Source organism: Aquarana catesbeiana, unplaced genomic scaffold (genome assembly GCF_042186555.1).
Source record: "Aquarana catesbeiana isolate 2022-GZ unplaced genomic scaffold, ASM4218655v1 unanchor232, whole genome shotgun sequence".
Classification (NCBI taxonomy): domain Eukaryota; kingdom Metazoa; phylum Chordata; class Amphibia; order Anura; family Ranidae; genus Aquarana; species Aquarana catesbeiana.
Window position 1 is genome coordinate 1,006,668 of NW_027362660.1, and position 23,331 is coordinate 1,029,998.

General features: G+C 43.7%; 2 protein-coding genes across 2 annotated transcripts in view; one reads left to right on the top strand and one right to left on the bottom strand.

Annotated features, from left to right (window-relative positions):
* Positions 1-21,864, top strand: part of LOC141121808 (uncharacterized) — a 79,539-nt gene extending 57,675 nt beyond the window's left edge. Inside the window, exons 9-12 of the mRNA XM_073611528.1 lie at positions 2,064-3,152; positions 6,849-6,851; positions 20,490-20,851; positions 21,271-21,864. Of these exons, the coding sequence (XP_073467629.1) occupies positions 2,064-3,152; positions 6,849-6,851; positions 20,490-20,851; positions 21,271-21,851 (2,035 nt within the window). The 3' untranslated portion in view covers positions 21,852-21,864. The remainder of the gene's footprint in view (positions 1-2,063; positions 3,153-6,848; positions 6,852-20,489; positions 20,852-21,270) is intronic.
* Positions 1-23,331, bottom strand: part of LOC141121791 (uncharacterized) — a 428,955-nt gene that overhangs the window by 249,360 nt on the left and 156,264 nt on the right. The gene's annotated exons all lie outside the window — the stretch shown is intronic.

Consider the following 23,331-nt stretch of genomic DNA (forward strand, 5'->3'; position numbering starts at 1 on the left):
GTCTAAGGTTTTGGTTATCTTCTACCCCTGAGGGGGTTCTATATGTGGGATGGTGGATTTGCCTGCAGGGTGGTGAGCCTGGAGGGGGAGGGAATGGGAGGGGGGGTTGACTGTGTATTTCCGCCCTGTGTGGCGAGGTGTTTTGTATTGTTACATTGTGCATAAAAAGAAAAAAAAAAGAGGAGGATGGGGCGTATGGAGTGATGGAGGAGTTATCAGAAGGACACAAGGATATGATGGAGCCACTCAATACCAGGAACCCACCAGAGAGATGTCCTCACCCACTGTATTCCCGGGATTCCACACAGGAAGGTCACACCATCCCTCACTGTTACAAGGTTGGTGGGACAGAGGTTATAAAACATACTTATAGAGACAATGTGTGAAGTTTATATGTGATATCACTATATTAAAGCTTATATCTTACAGATGATATTCTCTCTCATTTTCTTGATATTCACTTTCATTTTCTTGATTTAGAGTGGAGATCCAATTGATATAGAAGTTGAGGTTAAAGCAGAAGAAGAAGAGAGGTATGTGAGAGATGATCAGCAGTCTATGGAGGAGGATGGAATAACGGGGACATTTATAGAGGAGGACACTCCTACAGAGATCAGCACAGGTGGGTCATTAACACTAAATACATTCCTCCACCCATACTGCTCACTGATTGGTCCAGAGTAGGGCAAGAACTGGGTAATATCAGCATGTAATCCCCTGGTCACTTTCCTGAGCTGTGTTCCCCATCCTGTATTCCTGTATTTCTCTCTGATAATCTTCCTTATCTGTGCTGCAGACACAATTTATGTATCTAGACTGGATTTATGGAGATTCTGGAGTTCAGTTTTACCATAGACGTTATTAAACCTAGTCAACTGGGGCATGTGTTTTGGGTCTTCTGCCCCATACCCTAGAATGGCAAGATGTCTGACAGAACAATTCTCCCAGGGTTACTTACTCTGTTGTTTGCTGGCTGTGCCGGGCAGAGGGATATGTCTGTGCAGTCTCAGGAGATAGGAGGCTGCGGTGTGGGACCTCTGCAACTTGTCTCATGTAAAAAAAGAATCTACCACTGATTACTGAATACCAATATTATGAGTCCTGACCCCTGCACTATATACTCTATGTTGTGCATTACATAATTCTGATACTATAACATCCTATCTGATGTATCTCATATAATAATTTGTACATTACATAGTCCTGACTTCTGCTCTCTCCCCTCTACCCACTGCTATATATAAACATAATATGTATTCTCTTTTGTTACACCCATTTCTTACCAGCTGGACATTTTATATCTGATGATTTGATTGGAGAACAGACTTTTACATGTTGATAATAATGTGATAACATCCTCAAACTTTGGAACCTTAAACAGAAAGTGATAATGAGGGAGGAGTCAATAACCCAATGACGGTGGTCTTTAGGACAGTCCAGTCTTCATCTTGGTTGTTCTCCCCCCATCCTCACTCTCTGACCTCTGGTGGGGCTCAGCCCCGCTGTTATTCATGACTAAATCATGGATTAAATAAGGAAGTGCAGGACTTCTTGTGTTGGGAAGATGGGAATGAGTGATAGAGGGGGTGGGGACACTCGTCCTATTATTCCCTCATCGCAGTCAATCCTATAAAAGACAGTTCTCGTTGTTTTCTCACTCTCTGACTAAGGTCCATGAATAAAGAAATGAACTGGTAGGAGATTCAGAGGACCCATTTACTAGTTACCTTGAGGGTGGAATTGTAATATCCGCAGAGACAAAGCTGCCTGATGTGGGTGGAGCCCTGGTTTAGGGGAACCAATCTGCTCATGTCTAGTAATAATCTTTTTATTTCTCTTTTAGTACATGGACGGGAGATGAGGAAACCATCAGAGGATTGTCTCACTTTGTCTCCAGACTGTGAAGTAGAAGATGAGGACATCACAAAGTATAGTCCAGGAGAAAACCCGACTACCTCAAATGTCCATCCGGCACCACACAGTGTAGATGGACCATCGTATTCCTCTTATCCTGAGGAACCTCAGACTGTGAGGGGCGGTGCCGTCCTTCCAACAGATAAAAGCTTTTCCTGTACTGAGTGTGGGAAGTGTTTCCGTTCAAAATACAATCTTGATACGCATAAAAGAACTCACACAGATGAGAAGCCGTATTCCTGTTCTGAATGTGGGAAATATTTTTCAGTGAAGTCCAATCTTTATACACATCAGAGATCTCACATGGGGGAGAAGCCGTATTCCTGTCCTGAGTCCAGGAAATGCTTTATACAAAAATCAGACCTTGTCATACATCAGCGATCTCAAATGGGGGAAAAGCCATATTCCTGTCCTGAGTGCGGGAAATATTTTTCAGAGAAGTCCAGTCTTTCCAGACATCAGAGATCTCACACAGGGGAGAAGCCGTATTCCTGTCCTGAGTGCGGTAAATGTTTTTCAGAGAAATCCCATCTTTACACACATCAGAGATCTCACACGGGGGAGAAGCCTTATTCCTGTCCTGAGTGCGGGAAATGTTTTTCAGAGAAGTCCAGTCTTTCCAGACATCAGAGATCTCACACAGGGGAGAAGCCGTATTCGTGTCCTGAGTGTGGGAAATGTTTTTCAGAGAAGTCCCATCTTTACACACATCAGAGATCTCACACGGGGGAGAAGCCATATTCCTGTCCTGAGTGCGGTAAATGTTTTTCACAGAATTCCCATATTTCCACACATCAGAGATCTCACACAGGGGAGAAGCCGTATTCCTGTCCTGAGTGCGGTAAATGTTTTTCACAGAAGTCCCATCTTTCCACACATCAGAGATCTCACGCAGGGGAGAAGATGTATTCCTGTCCTGAGTGCGGGAAATGTTTTTCAGTGAAGTCCAATCTTTATACACATCAGAGATCTCACACGGGGGAGAAGCCATATTCCTGTCCTGAGTGCAGGAAATGCTTTATACAAAAATCAGACCTTGTCATACATCAACGATCTCACACGGGGGAAAAGCCATATTCCTGTCCTGAGTGCGGGAAATGTTTTTCAGAGAAGTCCAGTCTTTCCAGACATCAGAGATCTCACACAGGGGAGAAGCCGTATTCGTGTCCTGAGTGCGGGAAATGTTTTTCACAGAAGTCCCATCTTAACAAACATCAGAGATGTCACATGGGCGAGAAGCCACTTTCCTGTCCTGAGTGAGGGAAATGTTCCTCACTGAAGTCCTGTCTTCCTTTGTATCAGGGATCCCACACAACCCTCGAGGTGTATTAGTGCCTTGAGTGCGGGAAATGTCTTCTATATGAATGTTGCTGAACATCACAGCTCTCATGTAGGGAAGAAGCACACCGTGATATACACCTCGGATATACTCCATGGCTGATCTTCATCATGTAAGAAACATAAGGAGATCAGAGATCACCAAAGACATGGATGAAGTGTTGTACCGTGTTGGCCATTGATAGCAGTAGAAAAATAAAAATGGAGTCATTACCTGTCATTGGCTGAGTACATTTTGTGGTGTAAACTTTAACAAACACTTAGAGGTCTATTTAGTTGAATGAATGTGACCAGCATTCGCCCAGCCATGATGAATATTGGATGTATTTTATTTCATAAACTTATTTCCTTGGCTCCATCTAGTGGCCATAATACAGTATTGTGCTATGAGGGGCATTCAAGTCAAACCGGGACTTTTCATTTTACAGGTATCATAAGGGATGCTAGTGGGGCGGTACTACATGTAGTAGTAAGTGGTAAGTGTATCATATTACTGATAGGCGACGCACAAGTCGCAGCCAGTCTAGGGACTGTTATGCAAGGTGGCAGATAATAGTGTTAGTGTGTGGAACAGCGTGTGGTGATGAAGTTTCTTGTGAACAAAGGTGTAAAACCCGCAAATATCTGCAGAAGACTTCAAGCACAGGGGACCAGTGACACTAATACAGTGATCAGTGCTTAAAATATGCACTGTCACTGTACTAATGACACTGGCAGGGAACGGGTTAACATCAGGGGTGATCAAAGGGTTAAATGTGTGCCTAGCCAGTGTTTGTGTACTGTGGGGGGGGTGCTTGTACTAGGGGAAGACATGGATCCATATCACTGCTTTGCAGGAACACAGGATCTATGCCTTCTCTACTGACATAATGACAATCTGCCTTGTTTACAGATCGCTGTTCTGCCTCTGTGCTGGATGATCAGCGGGTGCGGCGGACATCGAGTCCACATTACCCGCAGATCAGCTCCCGCTGTGTATAATCACAGTGGGAGAGGGTCGCCGGCGGGGTGCATGCACACATGCCAAGTAAGTTATATGGGTGGTAAGTGGTTACGTGTAGAAATGAAGCCGGGGAGGATGTTGAAAATCCACTCCTTGAAATTTGTTCTTTTATTATATGAACTCAAAATTCCCGATTTGACTTGAACTCCCCTCGTATTTTTACTGATTGAGGTATTTCAGGAAAAATACCCTGTAATGGCCACTAGATGGAGCTGACGATCATAGGAAATCGATGTGTTAAATTATGGCCAGAATTGGTTGGATGAATTTTTGTCACATTTGTCCAATGAATTTTCTATAAGTAGACCTCTTAGTTTCCTCGGTCAGACATGACTTCATACTAATACCTGAGATCATACTCATACACTAATGAGTACAGTACACACTGAAGGATATAAGTTAAAGTGTATGTAAACCCGTCACCTTATAAAACAACCCATTCCGTTTAAAATATAAATGAAATGCAAAAATTTGTTTATAGGTATAAAATAAACATTATAAATACCTATTATGTAGGTGCTCACATTCCCTCTGTTCTCAGCTGCATAAAAGCTGGGGGAGGAGAAACAGCAGTACATTGGTCTTCCCAGTGAATGGCTGTGCCAGGACAAGTTTGATCATTTTAGGAGAGAGCACACTGAGTTTTCCAGCACAGCTAGAGAACTGACCACACTTTGCTCTCATGCCTAGTGTGGTCAGTTTTTAATAGGAAAGCAGAAGGACTGGCGGGATCACCAGAGATTTCACACAATGGAAGCAATACAAAGAAAACGAGAGACTTCTTCATACCTGTACATGGGACAGCAACCACCGTTCAGGAATACTAATGTCGGGTTGACATGCTCTTTAATTAAACCAACATTTCATTTGGCCTTTCGATGGAACAAATTTTTTTACAACCATCTAATAGCCAGTGGTGGTATTTTACATTTTAAATCGATGGAAACCATTCAAACAGCTCAGCAAAGAGCATACTAACTCCCCCCCATCCTATTCACACATTAGGAATGTACATGAACTTTCACTGGGGGGAATTGCTATGTAAATTATTTATGACTAGACCCCTAAATGTCAGGAGACATTTATATAATGATGGGAAGTATGTATATAATAAGTGAATAGACCTCCTAGCAATGTTATTACCAGGCTGCAGCTAGGGGGAGCTCTAATGTTTAGAGTGTGACCACAGCAGAGTGATCCCATCTAGCTCACATTAACCCTTTCACTGCCGGACCTGGTTTTGCATTATTTTTGCACACATGGTAAAATGCAGATTTTGGGCCTGAAGATTAGATAAAACCCCCAAACATATATTTTCTGAAAGCAGAGGCCCTGGGGAATAAAATGGTGGTAGTTACAATTTTTTTATGTCACATGATATTAGCCCAATCAGTAAAAAAAACACTAAATGTAATTTTAGAGCACACAGATATAATATTTTACCAATTGTTTGGTAAAATATAAAAGATGAAGTTGTGGACAGTAAATAGATACCCAACATGTGCAGCCTTATAATTGTGTGTGGCAGTGAAATTATAAAAACTTTGGTACTCAAAAATGTCCCATGGGTGACGCTTTAACCGTTCCACTGCCATGGACGTATATCATACTGACCTACAGAACTGCTTCTAGCTGGCCATGTCAGTATGATGTACATCCATTGCATTCTCCCTTCTGCTATAAGCACATGGTCTGCTGAGCTTCCCTCCACCCCACATTCCCTATCCCTGTCCTCTAAAATGCCCCCCACACCTCTTACATCTCACCACAGTGACCATAACCCCCCCCCCCGCAGCACTGATCCACCTGTGACTCCCCTGCTTCTGGCTTCTTCTCCTCTCCCCTCTCACTGGCTTCAGCTGCCACAGGGAGATCAAAATGTCCAATTACATCCCTGCCACTGAAACTCCCCCCTGTGCTAGGACCTCCTTCCAATGCTCCAGACCCCCTCTATTTAATTCTGCTGGCCAGCTTCCTTTTCTCCCCATCCATTGGCTGGGGAAGGAGATCAGTGCGTTTTTCAGGATGGAGAGTGGGGGGGTTGACATGTCATGTTTACGAGCCTTTTCATGAATGAACACAGTAAGGGATCAGTACCGATCAGTCCTGTGTTCATTCATCACTAAAGCATAGTAAAGAGTGTTTGCTGTGCTTCAGTTTTGTGAATGAATAGGAGCCTCTGTACAGAATCTTCCTACAAATCACACCCAGGGGGGGGATGGGTTATAGTACAATAAGGGACCCAAAGAGATGACATGACAGAGATCCTCATAGACACGACTTTGTCATCTGATCTATCAGGAAATTACCAGATTGGAGGACAGTCTCATATCTGGGAGGTACCTGCACACAGTGGGGGCTCCTCAGGGGATATTGTGATTGGACGGTCAGACTACTCTATAGTTCCCCCTCATAAACCAACACTGGGAGGAGTCTGCGTGCTCCTCCCCCCTCCCCTCTGTATACAATCAAAGTAGACCTGTCATGAGAGCAATATATAGAAACTCTTCAAACCATCAGGAGATGGAAAAAGAGGCTAAAAGACGATGGGAGAGATGGGACTAAGTGTAGTGATAATACCAGAAGGCGTGAGATTGTTCTAGAAGATCGATAGAAGTACAGGGCATGGACTCACATCTGTGAGGTTGTGGGGAACCCATTCAGGGATCAGACAACCTATCTAAGGACTTGTGGAGAATATGTCTGTCTCCTCACTGAAGTCAATAGGTGGTTACACTCCATGGTCATCAGGGAATTCCGGATGGTCATATACTAAGCAGTATTTGGATCCCGGTGGAGAACTTTTACCCAAAGAAAAAATCAGGATGAGGTCAGCAGAGGCCCCCATAGTAAAGGAGGAAACTCTGAAATGTTTTCTTCAGAAGGTCGGTGATTATTGGACAAGAACTGTAAAATACGTCATCAACGCATTTCATGGCTTCAAAGTGTCACTTCATCAGGACAGGTGTAAGAAGATGATATAAAAATAGGGAATGAAGTAAAAGTCCAGTATATCGCATTATAAAGAGCCAAGTCAGATACAATTTATGGACATGACTGAGATTTATAGCATTTAGGATTTTATTATGTTAGACAAGGTGAAGAGATATATGGAGAGGATGATCAATACATGGAGAAATCAATCTATTCTATCATATAAGGGAATCAATAGATCAATAAATGACATCAACCAATCAATAAGATCCATTTCATGTGATAGATTTATAATTCTGTGCACTGGTTATGTTGGAGGATCAAACCGTGATTACTGGATGTTGGAAAAATTCCTATTGATCTTATGATTGCTGGCATGGATTCCCGATTGATTATTGCTGGTAATAAAGTTCAATAAAAACGGAGATTTGATGGATTATTGATATAAAAATCTCTTCCTATTCCATGGAAAAAATATGTGTAAAATAGTTTTGATGTGATGTAATAAATCTCTAAAAAAAGACTTTGTGGTGTTTGTTAGATTATAATTATTATTATAATTATACAGGATTCATATAGTGCCAACAGTTTGCGCAGCGCTTTACAGCATGAGGGCAGACAGTACACTTACAATACAAATCAATACAGGCCCTGCTCATTAGAGCTTACAATCTAGAAGGGAGGGTCAAGTGGAAACAAAAGGTAATAACTGTGGGGGATGAGCTGATGGAGAAAATGAAAAAACATTTGTTAGGTGTGGGTAGGGTAGGCGTCTCTGAAGAGAAGGGTTTTCAGGGATCGTCTAAAAGCTAACAAAGTAGGAGATAAGTAGACAAATTGGGGTAAGGCATTCCATAGGATTGGAGAGGCTTTGGAAAAGTCCTGGAGGCGAGCATGGGAGGAGGTGACGAGGGAGCTACAGAGCAGACGGTCTTGAGATGAATGAAGAGAACGGGTAGGTTGGTATTTAGAGACTAGGCTAGTGATGTAGCTGGGGGCTAAATTGTGGATGGCTTTGTACGTAGTTGTTAGTATTTTGAATGTAATTCTTTGGCCGAGCGGAAGCCAATGGAGGGATTGACAGAGAGGGGTAGCAGTAACAGAGCGATGGTAAGGTGGATGAGTCTGGCAGCAGCATTCATGATGGATTGAAGAGGTGATAGACTAGAGGTAAGCCAATGAGAAGGGAGTTGCAGTAGTCGAGGCAAGAGATGACCAGCGAGTGAATTAAGAGCTTTGTTGTGTCATTGGTTAGAAAGGGGCGTATTTTGGAGATGTTGCAGAGGTTGAGGCGGAAGGATTTGGACAGTGATTGGACGTGGTGCTTAAAGGAGAGTTCAGAGTCCAGGACTACACCTAGAACCTTGGCATGTGGGGATGGGCTTTTAGTTGTGCCATTGATTTTGACAGAGATATCAGGGGAAGGAGCATATGGGGGAGGAAAAAATTATAAGTTCGGTTTTGGATAGATTGAGTTTGAGGAAGTGGTGTTAAATCCGGAATGATATATCTAAAAGTAAATTAGTGATACGTGAGGAGACAGAGGGAGTGAGCTGAAGGGTAGAGAAATAGATTTTGGTGTCATCAGCGTAGAGGTGGTATTGGAAGCCATGGTAGGCTATCATCTGACCCAGGGAGGAGGTGTAGATTGAAAATAGGAGAGGTCCAAGAACAGAACCTTGGGGGACCCCAACCAAGAAAGGAAGAGGAGAGGAGGAAGTAGAGTTGTAAGAAATGCTAAAGATGCGATTGGATAAGTAGGAAGAGAATCAACGAAGAGTACAGTCACGGAGACCAAAAGCATGGAGTTTTTTGAGGGGGAGGGGGTGGTCAACCATATCAAAGGCAGCAGAGAGGTCCAGGAGTAGGATTACAGAATAGTGTCAATTGGTTTTGGCCGGTAGTAGATCGTTTGTTAGTTTTAGGAGAGCAGTTTCTGTGGAATGTTGAGGACAAAATCCAGACTAAAGGGGATCAAGAAGGCTATTATCAGCGAGGTGGACGCTCAGTCGGTTGTAGACCAGACGTTCAAGGAGTTTGGATAAGAAGGGGAGCAAGGAGATGGGATGTAGGGTGTTAAGATTGGATGGGTCCAGTGAGGGCTTTTTAAGTATGGGTCTGACAAGTGTATGTTTTAGAGTGTTGGGGAAGATGCCAGAAGAGAGGAAGAGGTTGAAGAAGTGGATTAGAGAGTGTAGCATAGAGCCAGAGGGTGAACGTAGCATTTCTGAGGAAACAGGATCCAGAGGGCAGGTGGTAAGGTGGACATTACCAAGTAGTTTAGCAACCTCCTCTATAGTGGTGGGGTTAAAGGAGGGAAGTAATGATTGTACCTGTGGGAATGAAGTGTAAAGCGTCGAGGGTATCGGAACAGTAGAGATCTCCTCGCGAATTGTATCAATCTTCTGTTTGAAGTGATTGGCGATCTCTTGGGCAGTGAGTGAGTTGGAGGCGGTGGAGGACGAAGGTGAGAGAAAACGAGGTCAAGGGTATTGCCTTCGGAGTGAGTAGGAGCGTGTATCTACTGCTTCAGGTCAAAGGAGGATGTTAGGCTAAGAAGTTTGGAAGTGGCAGGAGTGTTAGTATTAATAGGGATGTTGAAGTCCCTGAGAATGATTGTGGGGATTTCAGAAGAAAGAAAGTAGGGTAGCCAGGCAGAGAAGTCATCAAGAAAAGTTGATACTGGTCCAGGCTGCCATGTAGGTCACAGCTATCCTTAAAGAAACTGGAGTGAAAAGACGAATGCAGTGTGCTTCAAAAGAGGAGAGTGACAGAGAGGGAGGTGGGTGAAGTACCTAAAAGGTGCTATGTGGGGCTAGAAGGATTCTGACACCTCCTCCCTTTTGTCCCATGGATCTGGGGGAGTGAGTCCAGAGAAGACCACCATGGGATAGGGCAGCAGAAGACACAGTGTCAGATTTGTGGAGCCAGGTTTTGGTAATGGCGAGTAGGTTAAAGGGGTTGGCGATAAAGAGGTCATGGAGAGAGGTGAGTTTGTTGCAGACAGAGCGGGAGTTCCAAAGGGCACAAGAGAAAGGGAGTCTGGTCTTGGGAAGAATAGAAATGGGAACTAAATTGTGTTTATTGCATTGATTGCTACCAGAGGGTGCAGGGTGATGGGTGCATGGGGTACAGTTAAATGATGGAGGCCCGGGGTTTGGGGATATATCTTCAGAGGTTAGGAGAAGCAGGAGGGTGAGGGAGGTAATATGGGAGTGGGATTTATATGAAGGGACATGGCCCAGGGTCTTGGAGATTTTTAGTGTGTGTGGATTTAGAATTAGCAGGTGTTGGTGGGTGCAGTAATGCTGTGGGGGGGGTGAAGGAGAGATTTATGGATAGAGGACAGAGCTGTCAAAAAGAGTGGTAAAAATGCACTCAAAAAATGTTCGTTATGTGCTTTCATGTAAACCTTTTTCCTATGTTTCTGTACATATCCCCTGCGTGGGAACTCGTTATCTGGGATTTTCTCTTTCTTATATTTTAATAAAAAACATTGTACCAGAAAACTACAAAAAAAAAAAAAAGAGTGGTAGAGAGTGCATGTTACAAGGAGAAAGGGCTGAAAGGGTAAACAAGGTCACCTGATGTCTGTGTGGTGTTTTTCAAAGTATTTTCTTGTGTCCCTTCGTTTTGTGCATTCGCTGAAGTCAGATAATGATGAGTGCAGAGTCAGAAGTGCTCCCACTTATAGAAATAGCCCCACTTTGAGAAAGGGCCCCAGTTGCAAATGTGCCCCCTGAAATGCTTCCCCCAAAAGAAGCTTATATTTATACTGATAGGGGTGGGTGGTGGGTGGATTTCAATTAGCAATCAAGAGGTAATAAAGGTTGGCTGGTTAACAGGGCAAAATTCTTACTTCAGAAACAGACTAGCAAGAGGGCACTAAAGTTAACGGGCCATAATTCTGGGTTAGACAAGGGAGATAATAAAGCATTGTAATGTGGACAGGTCTACAGACGGTTAAGCAAAAATAACATACCAGCAATTATTAAAGCAACATAAGCAAAGCAGATAGCAGTGTAAAAAGCTAAGCAGATAGCAGTGTTTCCGTTTTTGGGTGGAGATGGTTCAGTTAGCACATACCAGCAATTATTAAAGACACATAAGTAAAGCAGATAGCAGTGTTTCAGTTTTGGGGTGGAGATGGTTCAGTTAGCACATACCAGCAATTATTAAAGACACATAAGTAAAGCAGATAGCAGTGTTTCAGTTTTTGTGTGGAGATGGTTCAGTTAGCACATACCTGTAGAAAGAGAGAAGAGATTTACAGATGAGACAATCAGATAATGATGAGTGCAGAGTCAGAAGTGCTCCCACTTATAGAAATAGCCCCACTTTGAGAAAGGGCTCCAGTTGCAAATGTGCCCCCTGCAAATGCTTCCCCCAAAAGAAGCTTATATTTATACTGATAGGGGTGGGTGGTGGGTGGATTTCAATTAGCAATCAAGAGGTAATAAAGGTTGGCTGGTTAACAGGGCAAAATTCTTACTTCAGAAACAGACTAGCAAGAGGGCACTAAAGTTAACGGGCCATAATTCTGGGTTAGACAAGGGAGATAATAAAGCATTGTAATGTGGACAGGTCTACAGACGGTTAAGCAAAAATAACATACCAGCAATTATTAAAGCAACATAAGCAAAGCAGATAGCAGTGTAAAAAGCTAAGCAGATAGCAGTGTTTCCGTTTTTGGGTGGAGATGGTTCAGTTAGCACATACCAGCAATTATTAAAGACACATAAGTAAAGCAGATAGCAGTGTTTCAGTTTTGGGGTGGAGATGGTTCAGTTAGCACATACCAGCAATTATTAAAGACACATAAGTAAAGCAGATAGCAGTGTTTCAGTTTTTGTGTGGAGATGGTTCAGTTAGCACATACCTGTAGAAAGAGAGAAGAGATTTACAGATGAGACAATCAGATAATGATGAGTGCAGAGTCAGAAGTGCTCCCACTTATAGAAATAGCCCCACTTTGAGAAAGGGCCCCAGTTGCAAATGTGTCCCCTGCAAATGCTTCTCCCAAAAGAAGCTTATATTTATACTGATACGGGTGGGTGGTGGGTGGATTTCAATTAGCAATCAAGAGGTAATAAAGGTTGGCTGGTTAACAGGGCAAAATTCTTACTTCAGAAACAGACTAGTTGCAAATGTGCCCCCTGCAAAATGATTAGTTAGATCTTTTCTATTCCTCTCTAGATCTGAATTTCAGGAAGAAGAAACAATTCCTCCAATTTCTATTGGATGGTGAGGAGGGGGAGGGGTTTGGGGTCGTTTTGTACATACAGGAGGTAATATAGACAATCCGGCTAGTAATCTGGGGGTGTGTACTGCTAGGACCTGGAGCATTCTGATTGGACCACCAGTAGACGTGTCATATTAATCTGGGGGGTGTACTGCTGGGGCCTGGAGTGTTCTGATTGGACCACCAGTACACGTGTCATATTAATCTGGGGGGTGTGTACTGCTGGGGCCTGGAGTGTTCTGATTGGACCACCAGTACACGTGTCATATTAATCTGGGGGTGTGTACTGCTGGGGCCTGGAGTGTTCTGATTGGACCACCAGTGCATGTGTCATATTAATCTGGGGGTGTGCACTGCTGGGGCCTGGAGCATTCGGATTGGACCACCAGTACACGTTTCATACTAATTTGATTGTGTGCGTTCCATCACTGGAATGATTCTGGAAAGATGATCTCCAGCTGTACACATGGTTGATGTCTTGGGGTGATTACAATGTAGCGGGTGGAGGGATGAAGAGATAACACAAAGATCTTTACCACAAACGGTGATGTGTAGTGTCCAAGGGACACAGTGCACCACTGATAGCCTCGCTACTCGCCCCCGTCAGCACACATGTGCGGCAAGAATGGGAGGATGTCATATGAGGTCCTCCCAGAACAATAGCAGCCCCACCATCATTGTACTTTAGGCTGGGCGGGAACCAGTTAGAATGAATGAATGAATGAAGGATTTGTAGAGCGCTGCAAATGCGAACTGAATCGCCTCAAGGCGCTAGAATGCGTTCTCTGTTACCAGCTCTTAGAAAAGGAAGGTCTTTAGTTTTTTCCTGAAGGCCTGATGGTTTTCTTCCATGCCGATGTGGGTCGGAAGAGCGTTCCATAGTCGGGGTCCTTGGACTGCGAATCTTCGTTCTCCCTTTGCCTTGTAGCGATATTTAGGCACGATGAGGAGATTTTGGTTAGCTGATCGAAGGCTGCGATTGGGTGTGTAGTGTTTTATTTTCTCCTGAAGGTATAGCGGAGCGTTTCCTTGTATGCATTTGTGGGTGAGGCAGAGGGTCTTGAATTTGATCCGATTCTTTACGGTTAGCCAGTGTAGGGACTTTAGGGATGGTGAAATAGATTCCCAGGGTTTTTTTCCTGTTAACAGTCTTGCCGCCGTGTTTTGAATGAGTTGTAAGCGCGCAAGCTGATATTGGGGTAGTCCTAAGTAGAGCGAATTTGCGTAATCGAGTCGGGAATTGATGATTGTTCCCACAACTGCTGCTTTATCTTCTTCTGGGATGAAGGGGATGAGTCTGCATAGGAGGCGGAGGAGATGGTGGGAACCGCTCACCACTGATCCTATTTGTGCATCCATTGTCATTCCTGAGTCAAAGATGACTCCGAGACTCTTGGCTTTGATGCTTGGAGCGATGGTCTGTCCTAAGATGGTGGGAGGTGTCCACGGGGTCTTAATTTTGGAATTTTTGTTGGCATGTAGAAGAAGAAGTTCTGTTTTTGCGCCGTTAAGTTTGAGGGAGCTGATGGTCATCCAGTCATCTATTAACGTGAGACATTCTTCTAATTGTTGATGATGGTTTTTTTGTCCGGTGATGCGAAAGTAGAGTTGGGTGTCGTCAGCGTATGAGTGGAAGCAGAGTAGACATTGCAGAATATAAATTATTTAAACCAACAATATTATTAGTGTATGAGTATGATCTCAGGTATTTGTATGAAACCATTCCTGACAAAGGAAACTAAGAGGTCTATCTAAAGAAAATTTGTTGGACAAATGTGACAAACATTTATCCAGTCATTACAAATTCTGGTCGTAATTTAACTCAGTGATTTCCTTTGATCATCAGCTCCATCTAGTGACCATAATAAGACATTTTGCCTCAATCAGTAAAAAAAGCACAATACCTCATTATGGCCACTAGATATAGCAATGATCATAATGTTGGAGACATTTGTTCAACTATTTTTTCAAAAAAATAGACATGTAAGCGTTTGTGAAATCTTACACCAAAAAATGAACTCAGCCAATGAAAGGTAATGACTCCATTTCTATTATTCTACTGCTATCAATGGCCAACACAGTACAACACTTCATCCATGTCTTTGGTTATCTCTGATCTCCTTATGAGCTGTTTTTTACATGATGCAGGTCAGCCATGGAGTATATCCAAGGTGTATATCAGGGTGTGCTTCTTCCCCACAAGAGAGCTGTGATGTCCAGCAACATTCATATAGAAGACATTTCCCACACTCAAGGCATTAATACACCTCAAGGGTTGTGTGGGATCCCTGATGTACAGGAAGACAGGACTTCAGTGAGGAACAATTCCCTCACTCAGGACAGGAAAGTGGCTTCTCCCACGTGTGAGATCTCTGATGTCTGGAAAGATCAGACTTGTGAAAAACATTTTCCGCACTCAGGACAAGAAAGGGGCTTCTCCCCTGTGAGAGATCTCTGATGTTTGTAAAGATTGGACTTCTGTGAAAAACATTTCCTGCACTCAGGACAGGAATACGGCTTCTCCCCTGTGTGAGATCTCTGATGTCTGGAAAGAGCGGACATGTGTGAAAAACATTTCCTGCACTTAGGACAGGAATATGGCTTCTGAGGTGGTTAAATATGTAGCGCACACTTCGCTCTGCATTGGTATTGTCCATGAGGCCTGAACCCCCTATACATCAACGATGGGGAGCCTGGGACCTTTGTTCTGAAGACATCTCTCTTTGTTTGAAATATATGCCATTTTGAAATATTTTTGTGAGGACATGATGTTCTCGGCTTTGCACAGGCACATTGCCAGGTGTTCTTTTGTCTATTGTAGATCACAACTATTCTGCCAAGACGAAAAAACTGTGTATTTCAGGCTCATGAATGGAGAGACATATCTATGATGGTGAGTCACCAAAATCCACAATCACACAAAGTGGAACATGTGCCACCTGATATGCTTTTTGCCTCTTTACACATGTAACAGTCTTTGCCTCTCCAAAGAATTTGAAGAGTAGGGATTAGCCGAACACCCACCCGGTTCACATCCAGAATATGCGAACAGACCGAAAGTTTGTGCAAACTTTCGAACACTGTTAAAGTCTATGGGACTCAAATGTGAGAAATCAAAAGTGCGAATTTTAAAGGCTAATATGCAAGTTATTGTCCTAAAAAGGGTTTGGGGACCCAGGTCCTGCCCCAGGGGACATGTATCAATGCAAAAAAAAGTTTTCAAAACGGACGTTTTTTCGGGAGCAGTGATTTTAATGATGCTTAAAGTGAAAAAATAAAAGTGAAATACTCCTTTAAATATCGTACCTGGGGGGGTGTCTATAGTATGCCTGTAAAGTGGCACATTTCCCATGTTTAGAACAGTCCCTGCACAAAATGACATTTCTAAAGGAATAAAAGTCATTTAAAACTGCTTGCAGCTGTAATGTAATGTCGGGTCCTGGCAATATGGATGAAAATTATTGAGAAAAGCGGCATGGGTAACCTCCCAGCCCATTACCAGGCCCTTTGTGCCTTGTATGGATATTAAGGGGAACCCCACACCCAAATTAAAAAAAGGAAAGGCGTGGGGCTCCCAAGCCCTATATACTCTGAACAGCAGTATACAGGCGGTCCAAACAAGACAGGGACTGTAGGTTTGTTCTTAAGTTGAATCTGTTTGTAATTTGGAACAGGTACATTTTGTAAGTGTAGCTCCAGCCAAAAAATCTATTTTTAAGCTTTTTGGAAAACATGGGGAAGGGTTATCATCACCCCTGTAACATTTGTATGCTGTCTGTGCCCCTATTCAGAAGATTTCACCTCACTTGCTGTCCCAATGACAATTGGATTTTTTAAAGCTCTAAACTTTTTCCAGTCTCCTGTGAATCATTCAGGGGCGTGCACTCGTGGCTCAGGAGGAAGAACTAGCACAGTATAAGTAGAGGTAGTACGATCTTGGGCAGAAGCAGTAGTAGCTGAGCTTGCAGAGGAAGGCCCATTCAATGCTGTGCCCTGCTGGCACAAAGCCTCCATTGGGGAAGCACCTCCGTCGGCCTCGGACATGGCTAGATTATACTTTCACATACCGGTTGGAGGCCGAGGTGCTGAGAGGGCTCCCCTTGCGGGTAAGTGCAACACACCCCTGGAGATGGTACAGTGAGTGCAATGCCCAAAGAAGCATGGTTTGCCAGATGTAGCTGTAGTCAGAAAAGCTGATCACCAGGAGATGACTGTAGTAGACTGGAAGCACTTGAAGAGCAGGTACTGTAAATCCATCCCCACCATTGGGAGCTCTGGAGAAAATTGTCTGTTTACACTTCATTCCTCCGCACATCACCTGATCACATGAGAGCTTACTTTCACAGATTCCTGACAGATTTCTGTATGGTAAAGGTCAAAGTTCACTCTTCAGTTTCGTAGAGGTAGGACACACCCAAGAACAATGACTTGGTTTTGCATGGGGGCTCCTCCTACCAATGTCCCTCCATCTGGCTTTTTTTTCTGATGCTCTTAGGATGTGGGCGGACCCATGGCATCCTCATTAGCAAAGTGGCACTGTTAGTCTTGCATTGCATATATTAACATCAGAATGCCTGCAACAAGCTTTTAACCTGCATAGTGTGGGGGTCCTGTGTGGGTAAATTATACCTCAGTCTGAAGCGGGGCTTTAACCGGTTGCCGACCAGCCGCCGCAGTTATACAGCGACAGGTTGGCTCTCCTGCGCGAATCGCTGTCGTTGTATGGCGGTTCGCGCAGGTGCTCTTGCTGCACGCTGCATGAGCGTGCCTGTGGGTCAGGCGTCAAGGTTGCTGGTCCCTTCCCATTGACATCACTTCCTGGATTCAGCTTTCATGCTGTCTCAGACAGCCTAGCTGTCTTCCCAGTATCCAGGAGAGTTTTGTCTTCCATCTGTCGGCCAATTTCAGAATATGCTGCCATAGAATCACACCTCCGGATATCCCTGAAACTCCTTAGGACTACCAGAATGCCAGACCACCTGCCATGTTACTAATATGATATGCTCCTTTCCATCCACACTTTTGTAAGTGTTTTTAACCCTTTTGGGAAATATAAAGTTTTACTTCTGCACTTAGAGGCGCCTTTTTTTTACTTCCAGAGTTTGCTTCTCTCTTCAAGTGCTGCCAGAAGTGCATGAAGACCCTCTTCTACTTCTACATAGACTGAAATCTGCTTGGTCTGTTACTCAGAGCGCCCTTATACACACTTTTATAAGGTGTCAGGATGTCACTGTCTATTTCTCCATGGAGGAGTGGGAGTATTTAGAAGGATACAAGGATCTCTACAAGGACGTCATGATGGACAATCAGCCGCCCCTCACATCACCGGGTAAGAGGAGACTTTATTGTAAAGGAAAGAACAGTACGGAGGGTCCACCTAGATTCCCGATCATCTGATAATCACATAGAAACAGTGTATTCAGTCAGTGTGTGTGTTTCCTACAGATGGATCCAGTAATGGGAACCCACCAGAGAGATGTCCCCATCCTCTGTATTGCCGGGATTCCACACAGGATGGTCACACCATCCCTCACCATCATCAGGTAAATGAGGAATGATAACTGATAGTATCATTAGGATCTGTACATCATCTGCATTGATGACATTTGTATTTTATATTCAGAGTGGAAACCTGAGAGATTCTAAAGTTGAAATTAAAGAAGAGATAAAAGATGAGGATAGGGTGATGGAGGAGTCGGAGTCTCTAAAAGAACACAAAGATCTGTATCAGGACACCATGGTGGAGTCATCCAGCTACAGAAACCCACCAGAGAGATGTCCCCGTCCTCTGTATTCCTGGGATTCCACACAGGAAGATCACACCATCCCTCACCATCATCAGGTAGATGATTGACAATTATTGGTAGTTCTGATTTATAAACAGCATGTTTGTTACAATGAATGTTTTATTATATATTCAGAGTGGAAACCTCGGGGATGATATTATTGATGTTAAAGAGGAGGATGAGGAGTATGGAGTGATGGAGGAGTTATCAGAAGGATGAGAGGATATGATGGAGCCACCTAATACCAGGAACCCACCAGAGAGATGTCCCCGTCCTCTGTATTCCCGGGATTCCACACAGGAAGGTCACACCATCCCTCACTGTTACCTCAAGGTTGGTGGGACGAAGTTTATGAAACACAGACTCATGGAGACAGTGTGCAGATTTTTTATGTGATGTCACAATAATAAAGCTTATATATTACAGATGATATTCACTCTCATTTTTTTGATTTAGAGTGGATATCCAATCGATATAGAATTTGAGGTTAAAGCAGAAGAAGAAGAGAGGTATGTGAGGGATGATCAGCAGTCTATGGAGGAGGATGGAATAACGGGGACATTTATAGAGGAGGACACTCCCACAGAGATCAGCACAGGTGGGTCATTAACAATAAATACATTCCTCCACCCATACTGCTCACTGATTGGTCCAGAGTAGGGCAAGGACTGGGTGATAGCCTGTAATACCCTGGTAACTTTCCTGAGCTGTGTTCCCTGTCCTGTATTTCTCTCGGGTAATCTTCCTTCTCTGTACTGCAGACACAATTTATGTATCTAGATTAGATTTATGGAGATTCTGGGGTTCAGCTGGCAGCATAAATGTTCATTTTCATCATAGACGTTACTAGACCTAGGCACCTGGGGTATGTGTTTTGGGTCTTCTGCCCCATGCCCAGGTATGGCAAGATTGCTGACAGAACAATTCACCCAGGGTTACAATTTCGCCCCCAGTTACATCACTAGCCTAGTCTCTAAATACCAACCTACTTGGTCTCTTCATTCCTCTCAAGACCTCCCACTCTCTAGCTCCCTCGTCACCTCCTCCCATGCTCGCCTCCAGGACTTTTCCAAAGCCTCTCCAATCCTATGGAATGCCCTACCCCAATCTGTCCACTTATCTCCTACTTTATTAGCTTTTAGACGATCCCTGAAAACCCTTCTCTTCAGAGAAGCCTACCCTACCCACACCTAACAACTGTATTTTCATTTTCTCCATCAGCTCATCCCCCACAGTTATTATCTTTTGTTTCCACTTGACCTTCCCTTCTAGATTGTAAGCTGATCTCTGGCCCTCTGATCCCTCCTGTATTGATTTGTATTGTAACTGTACTGTCTGCCCTCATGTTGTAAAGCACTGTTGGTGATATATAAATCCTGTATAATAATAATAATTACATAGTTCTGATACTAAAAAATCCTAACTGTTGTATCCTATATAATAAGTTGTACATTACATAGGCCTTACCTCTACTTCACCCATTTCCTACCAGCTGGACATTTTATATCTGATGATTTGATTAGAGCACAGACTTTTACATGTTGATAATAATGTGATAACATCCTCAAACTTTGGAACCTTAAACAAAAAGTGATAATGAGGGAGGAGTCAATAACCCAATGATGGTGGTCTTCAGGATCAGTCCAGTCTTCATCTTGGTTGTTCTCCCCCCATCCTCACTCTCTGACCTCTGGTGGGGCTCAGCCCCACTGTTATTCATGACTAAATCATGGACTAAATAAGGAAGTGCAGTACTTTTTGTGTTGGGAAGATGGCAATGAGTGATAAAGGGGGTGGGGACACTCATCCTATTATTCCCTCATCGCAGTCACTATAAAAGTTCTTGTTGTTTCCTCACTCTCTGACTAAGGTCCATGAATAAAGAAATGAACTGGTAGGAGATTCAGAAGACCCATTTACTAGTTACCTTGAGGGGGACTTGTAAGATCCTCAGCGATAAAGCTGCCTGATGTGGCGGAGTCCTGGTTTAGGGGAACCAATCTGCTCATGTCTAGTAATAATCTTTTTACTTCTATTTTAGTAGGTGGATGGGAGATGAGGAAAACCTCAGAGGATTGTCTCACTTTGTCTCCAGACTGTAAAGTAGAAGATGAGGACATCACACAGTATATTCCAGGAGAAAACCCGGCTACCTCAAATGTCCATCCGGCACCACACAGTGTAGATGGACTATCGTATTCCTCTTATTCTGAGGAGCCTCAGAATGGGATGGTGCTGTGAGTGACGGTGCCATCCTTCCAACAGAGAAGAGGTTTTCCTGTACTGAGTGCGGGAAGTGTTTCCCTTTTAAATCCACTCTTGATGTGCATAAAAGATCTCACACGGGGGAGAAGCTATATTCCTGTACTGAGTGCGGGAAATGTTTTTCACAGAAGTCCAATCTTTACACACATCAGAGATCACACACAGGGGAGAAGCCTTATTCCTGTCCCGAGTGTGTGAAATGTTTTTCAGTGAAGTCCGATCTTTACACGCATCAGAGATCTCACACGGGCGAGAAGCCGTATTCCTGTCCTGAGTGCGGAAAATGTTTTTCACAGAAGTCCCATCTTAACAAACATCAGAGATATCACACAGGGGAGAAGCCGTATTCATGTCCTGAGTGTGGGAAATGTTTTTCAGCGAAGTCCGATCTTTACACATATCAGAGATCTCACACGGGGAGAAGCCGCATTCCTGTCCTAAGTGCAGGAAATGTTTTTCAGTGAAGTCCGATCTTTACAAACATCAGAGATCTCACACAGGGGAGAAGCCCCATTCCTGTCCTGAGTGTGGGAAAGGTTTTTCAGTGAAGTCCGGGCTTTACACACATCAGAGATCTCACACGGGGGAGAAGCCACATTCCTGTCCTGAATGCAGGAAATGTTTTTCAGCGACGTCCGATCTTTACAAACATCAGAGATCTCACACAGGGGAGAAGCCGCATTCCTGTCCTGAGTGTGGGAAAGGTTTTTCAGTGAAGTCCAATCTTTACAAACATCAGAGATCTCACACAGGGGAGAAGCCGTATTTCTGTCCTGAGTGTGGGAAAGGTTTTTCAGTGAAGTCCGGGCTTTACACGCATCAGAGATCTCACACGGGGGAGAAGCCACATTCCTGTCCTGAATGCCGGAAATGTTTTTCAGCGACGTCCGATCTTTACAAACATCAGAGATCTCACACAGGGGAGAAGCCGCATTCCTGTCCTGAGTGTGGGAAAGGTTTTTCAGTGAAGTCCAATCTTTACAAACATCAGAGATCTCACACAGGGGAGAAGCCGTATTTCTGTCCTGAGTGTGGGAAAGGTTTTTCAGTGAAGTCCGGGCTTTACACGCATCAGAGATCTCACACGGGGGAGAAGCCGTATTCCTGTCCTGAGTGTGGGAAAGGTTTCTCAGTGAAGTCCAGTCTTTACACGCATCAGAGATCTCACATGGTGGAGAAGCCGTATTCCTGTCCTGAGTGCGGGAAATGTTTTTCAGGAAAGTCTGATCTTTACAAACATCAGAGATCTCACACGGGGGAGAAGCCGTATTCCTGTCCTGAGTGCGGGAAATGTTTTTCACGGAAATCAAATCTTTACACACATGAGAGATCTCACACAGGAAAGAAGCCACTCACCTGTCCTGAGTGAGGGAATTGTTCCACACTGAAGCCCTGTCTTCCTGTACATCAAGGATCCCACACAACCCTTGAGGTGTATTAGTGCCATAAGTGCCGGAAATGTCTTCTATATGAATGTTGCTGAACATCACAGCTCTCATGTGGGTAAGAAGCACACCCCAATATACACCTCAGATATACTCCATGGATGATCTTCATCATGTAAGGAACCGTTCCAGGGGTGTGGACATTTTCTGAAAAAATTGACTTGTCCAAGGGACTAAATCGGGGTCCCAATCTGCTTGTCCCTTATGAAAATCTTGTTCCTCATCTACCAGAGAGCTCGGTGTGGGAGTTCGTTGAAAACTACAAGCCGACATCAGCAAAGGACAAAACTCTGTAAATGAATGGCACGTCCGCGCTCTTTTCATAAAGTGACAGCCGGTACGGGGATCTTCTCACCACACTGCTGTCACACAGAGGGCTCGGATCGCTGAGCCACTTCAGGAACAGGAACATGTAACATCTTCCCGAAGGGGAACTTGTTCTTTAACCCTTTCACTGCCAGAGCTCATTTTTGCAGTTTTTTTTTGTGGCTCACATGTTTAACCCCTTCAATACTGGACACTTTTACCTCCTTCCTGCCCAGGCCAATTTTCATCTTTCAGCGCTCTCACACTTTAAATGACACAATTGTGCGGTCATGTAACACTGTCCCCAATTGACATTTGTATCTTTTTCCCAAAAATAGAGCTTTCTTTTGGTGGTAGTTGATCATCACTGGGGTTTTATTTTTTGTGTTACAAAATAAAAAAAGACAGAAAATGTTGAAAAAAAAAGTTGTCATTACTTTTCAGTGTTTGATGACGGATTTCCCCACAAATCACTTACGCTCAATTCTGCAAGTGATTCTAATTTATTATCGCTGTTTTCTAGCTGGTCTAAAACCACTTTTGATGTAAAGGGATGGTTTTGGTTGCTATGGACAATCTCAAGTTTCCAGGCAGAAAGAACAGTATTTATGATATAAAACTGCATGCAGGGCCCTGGACAGACCACTAGGGACAAAAGGGATGTGAAATAAATTGATACAGTAATGTAATCTGTAAGATTACAGTGTACTGTATATGTATTGTGTGTTTTCCTTTTTGAATTTGGCGCCGTTCTCCATCCCCTATAGGCCAGGGGTCATTGGCTGTTGAGATTAATCGTCTCATGTCTGAAGGTCAGGGTGAGCGTAAATGCACAATAGGAATCCTGCCCACAACGCATCAAGAGAAAAATGATGTGTATTTTGTGACAGATATGCTTGAGGAAATGCTAGCATCATGGAGTGTACAGCCGGTGTATGTCCTCTCCTACGTTTGGAGAACTTTTACCATGGGGTACTGCGGATTGGCGCTGGATCTTGCAGGCTGTAATGGGCAGAAATCGCAAATGCTAGAATCATGTAATGCATTGTTTTGTGCTAATGTGGAAAGTTGTCTCATAGTGTGCTGGATTGCTTCATA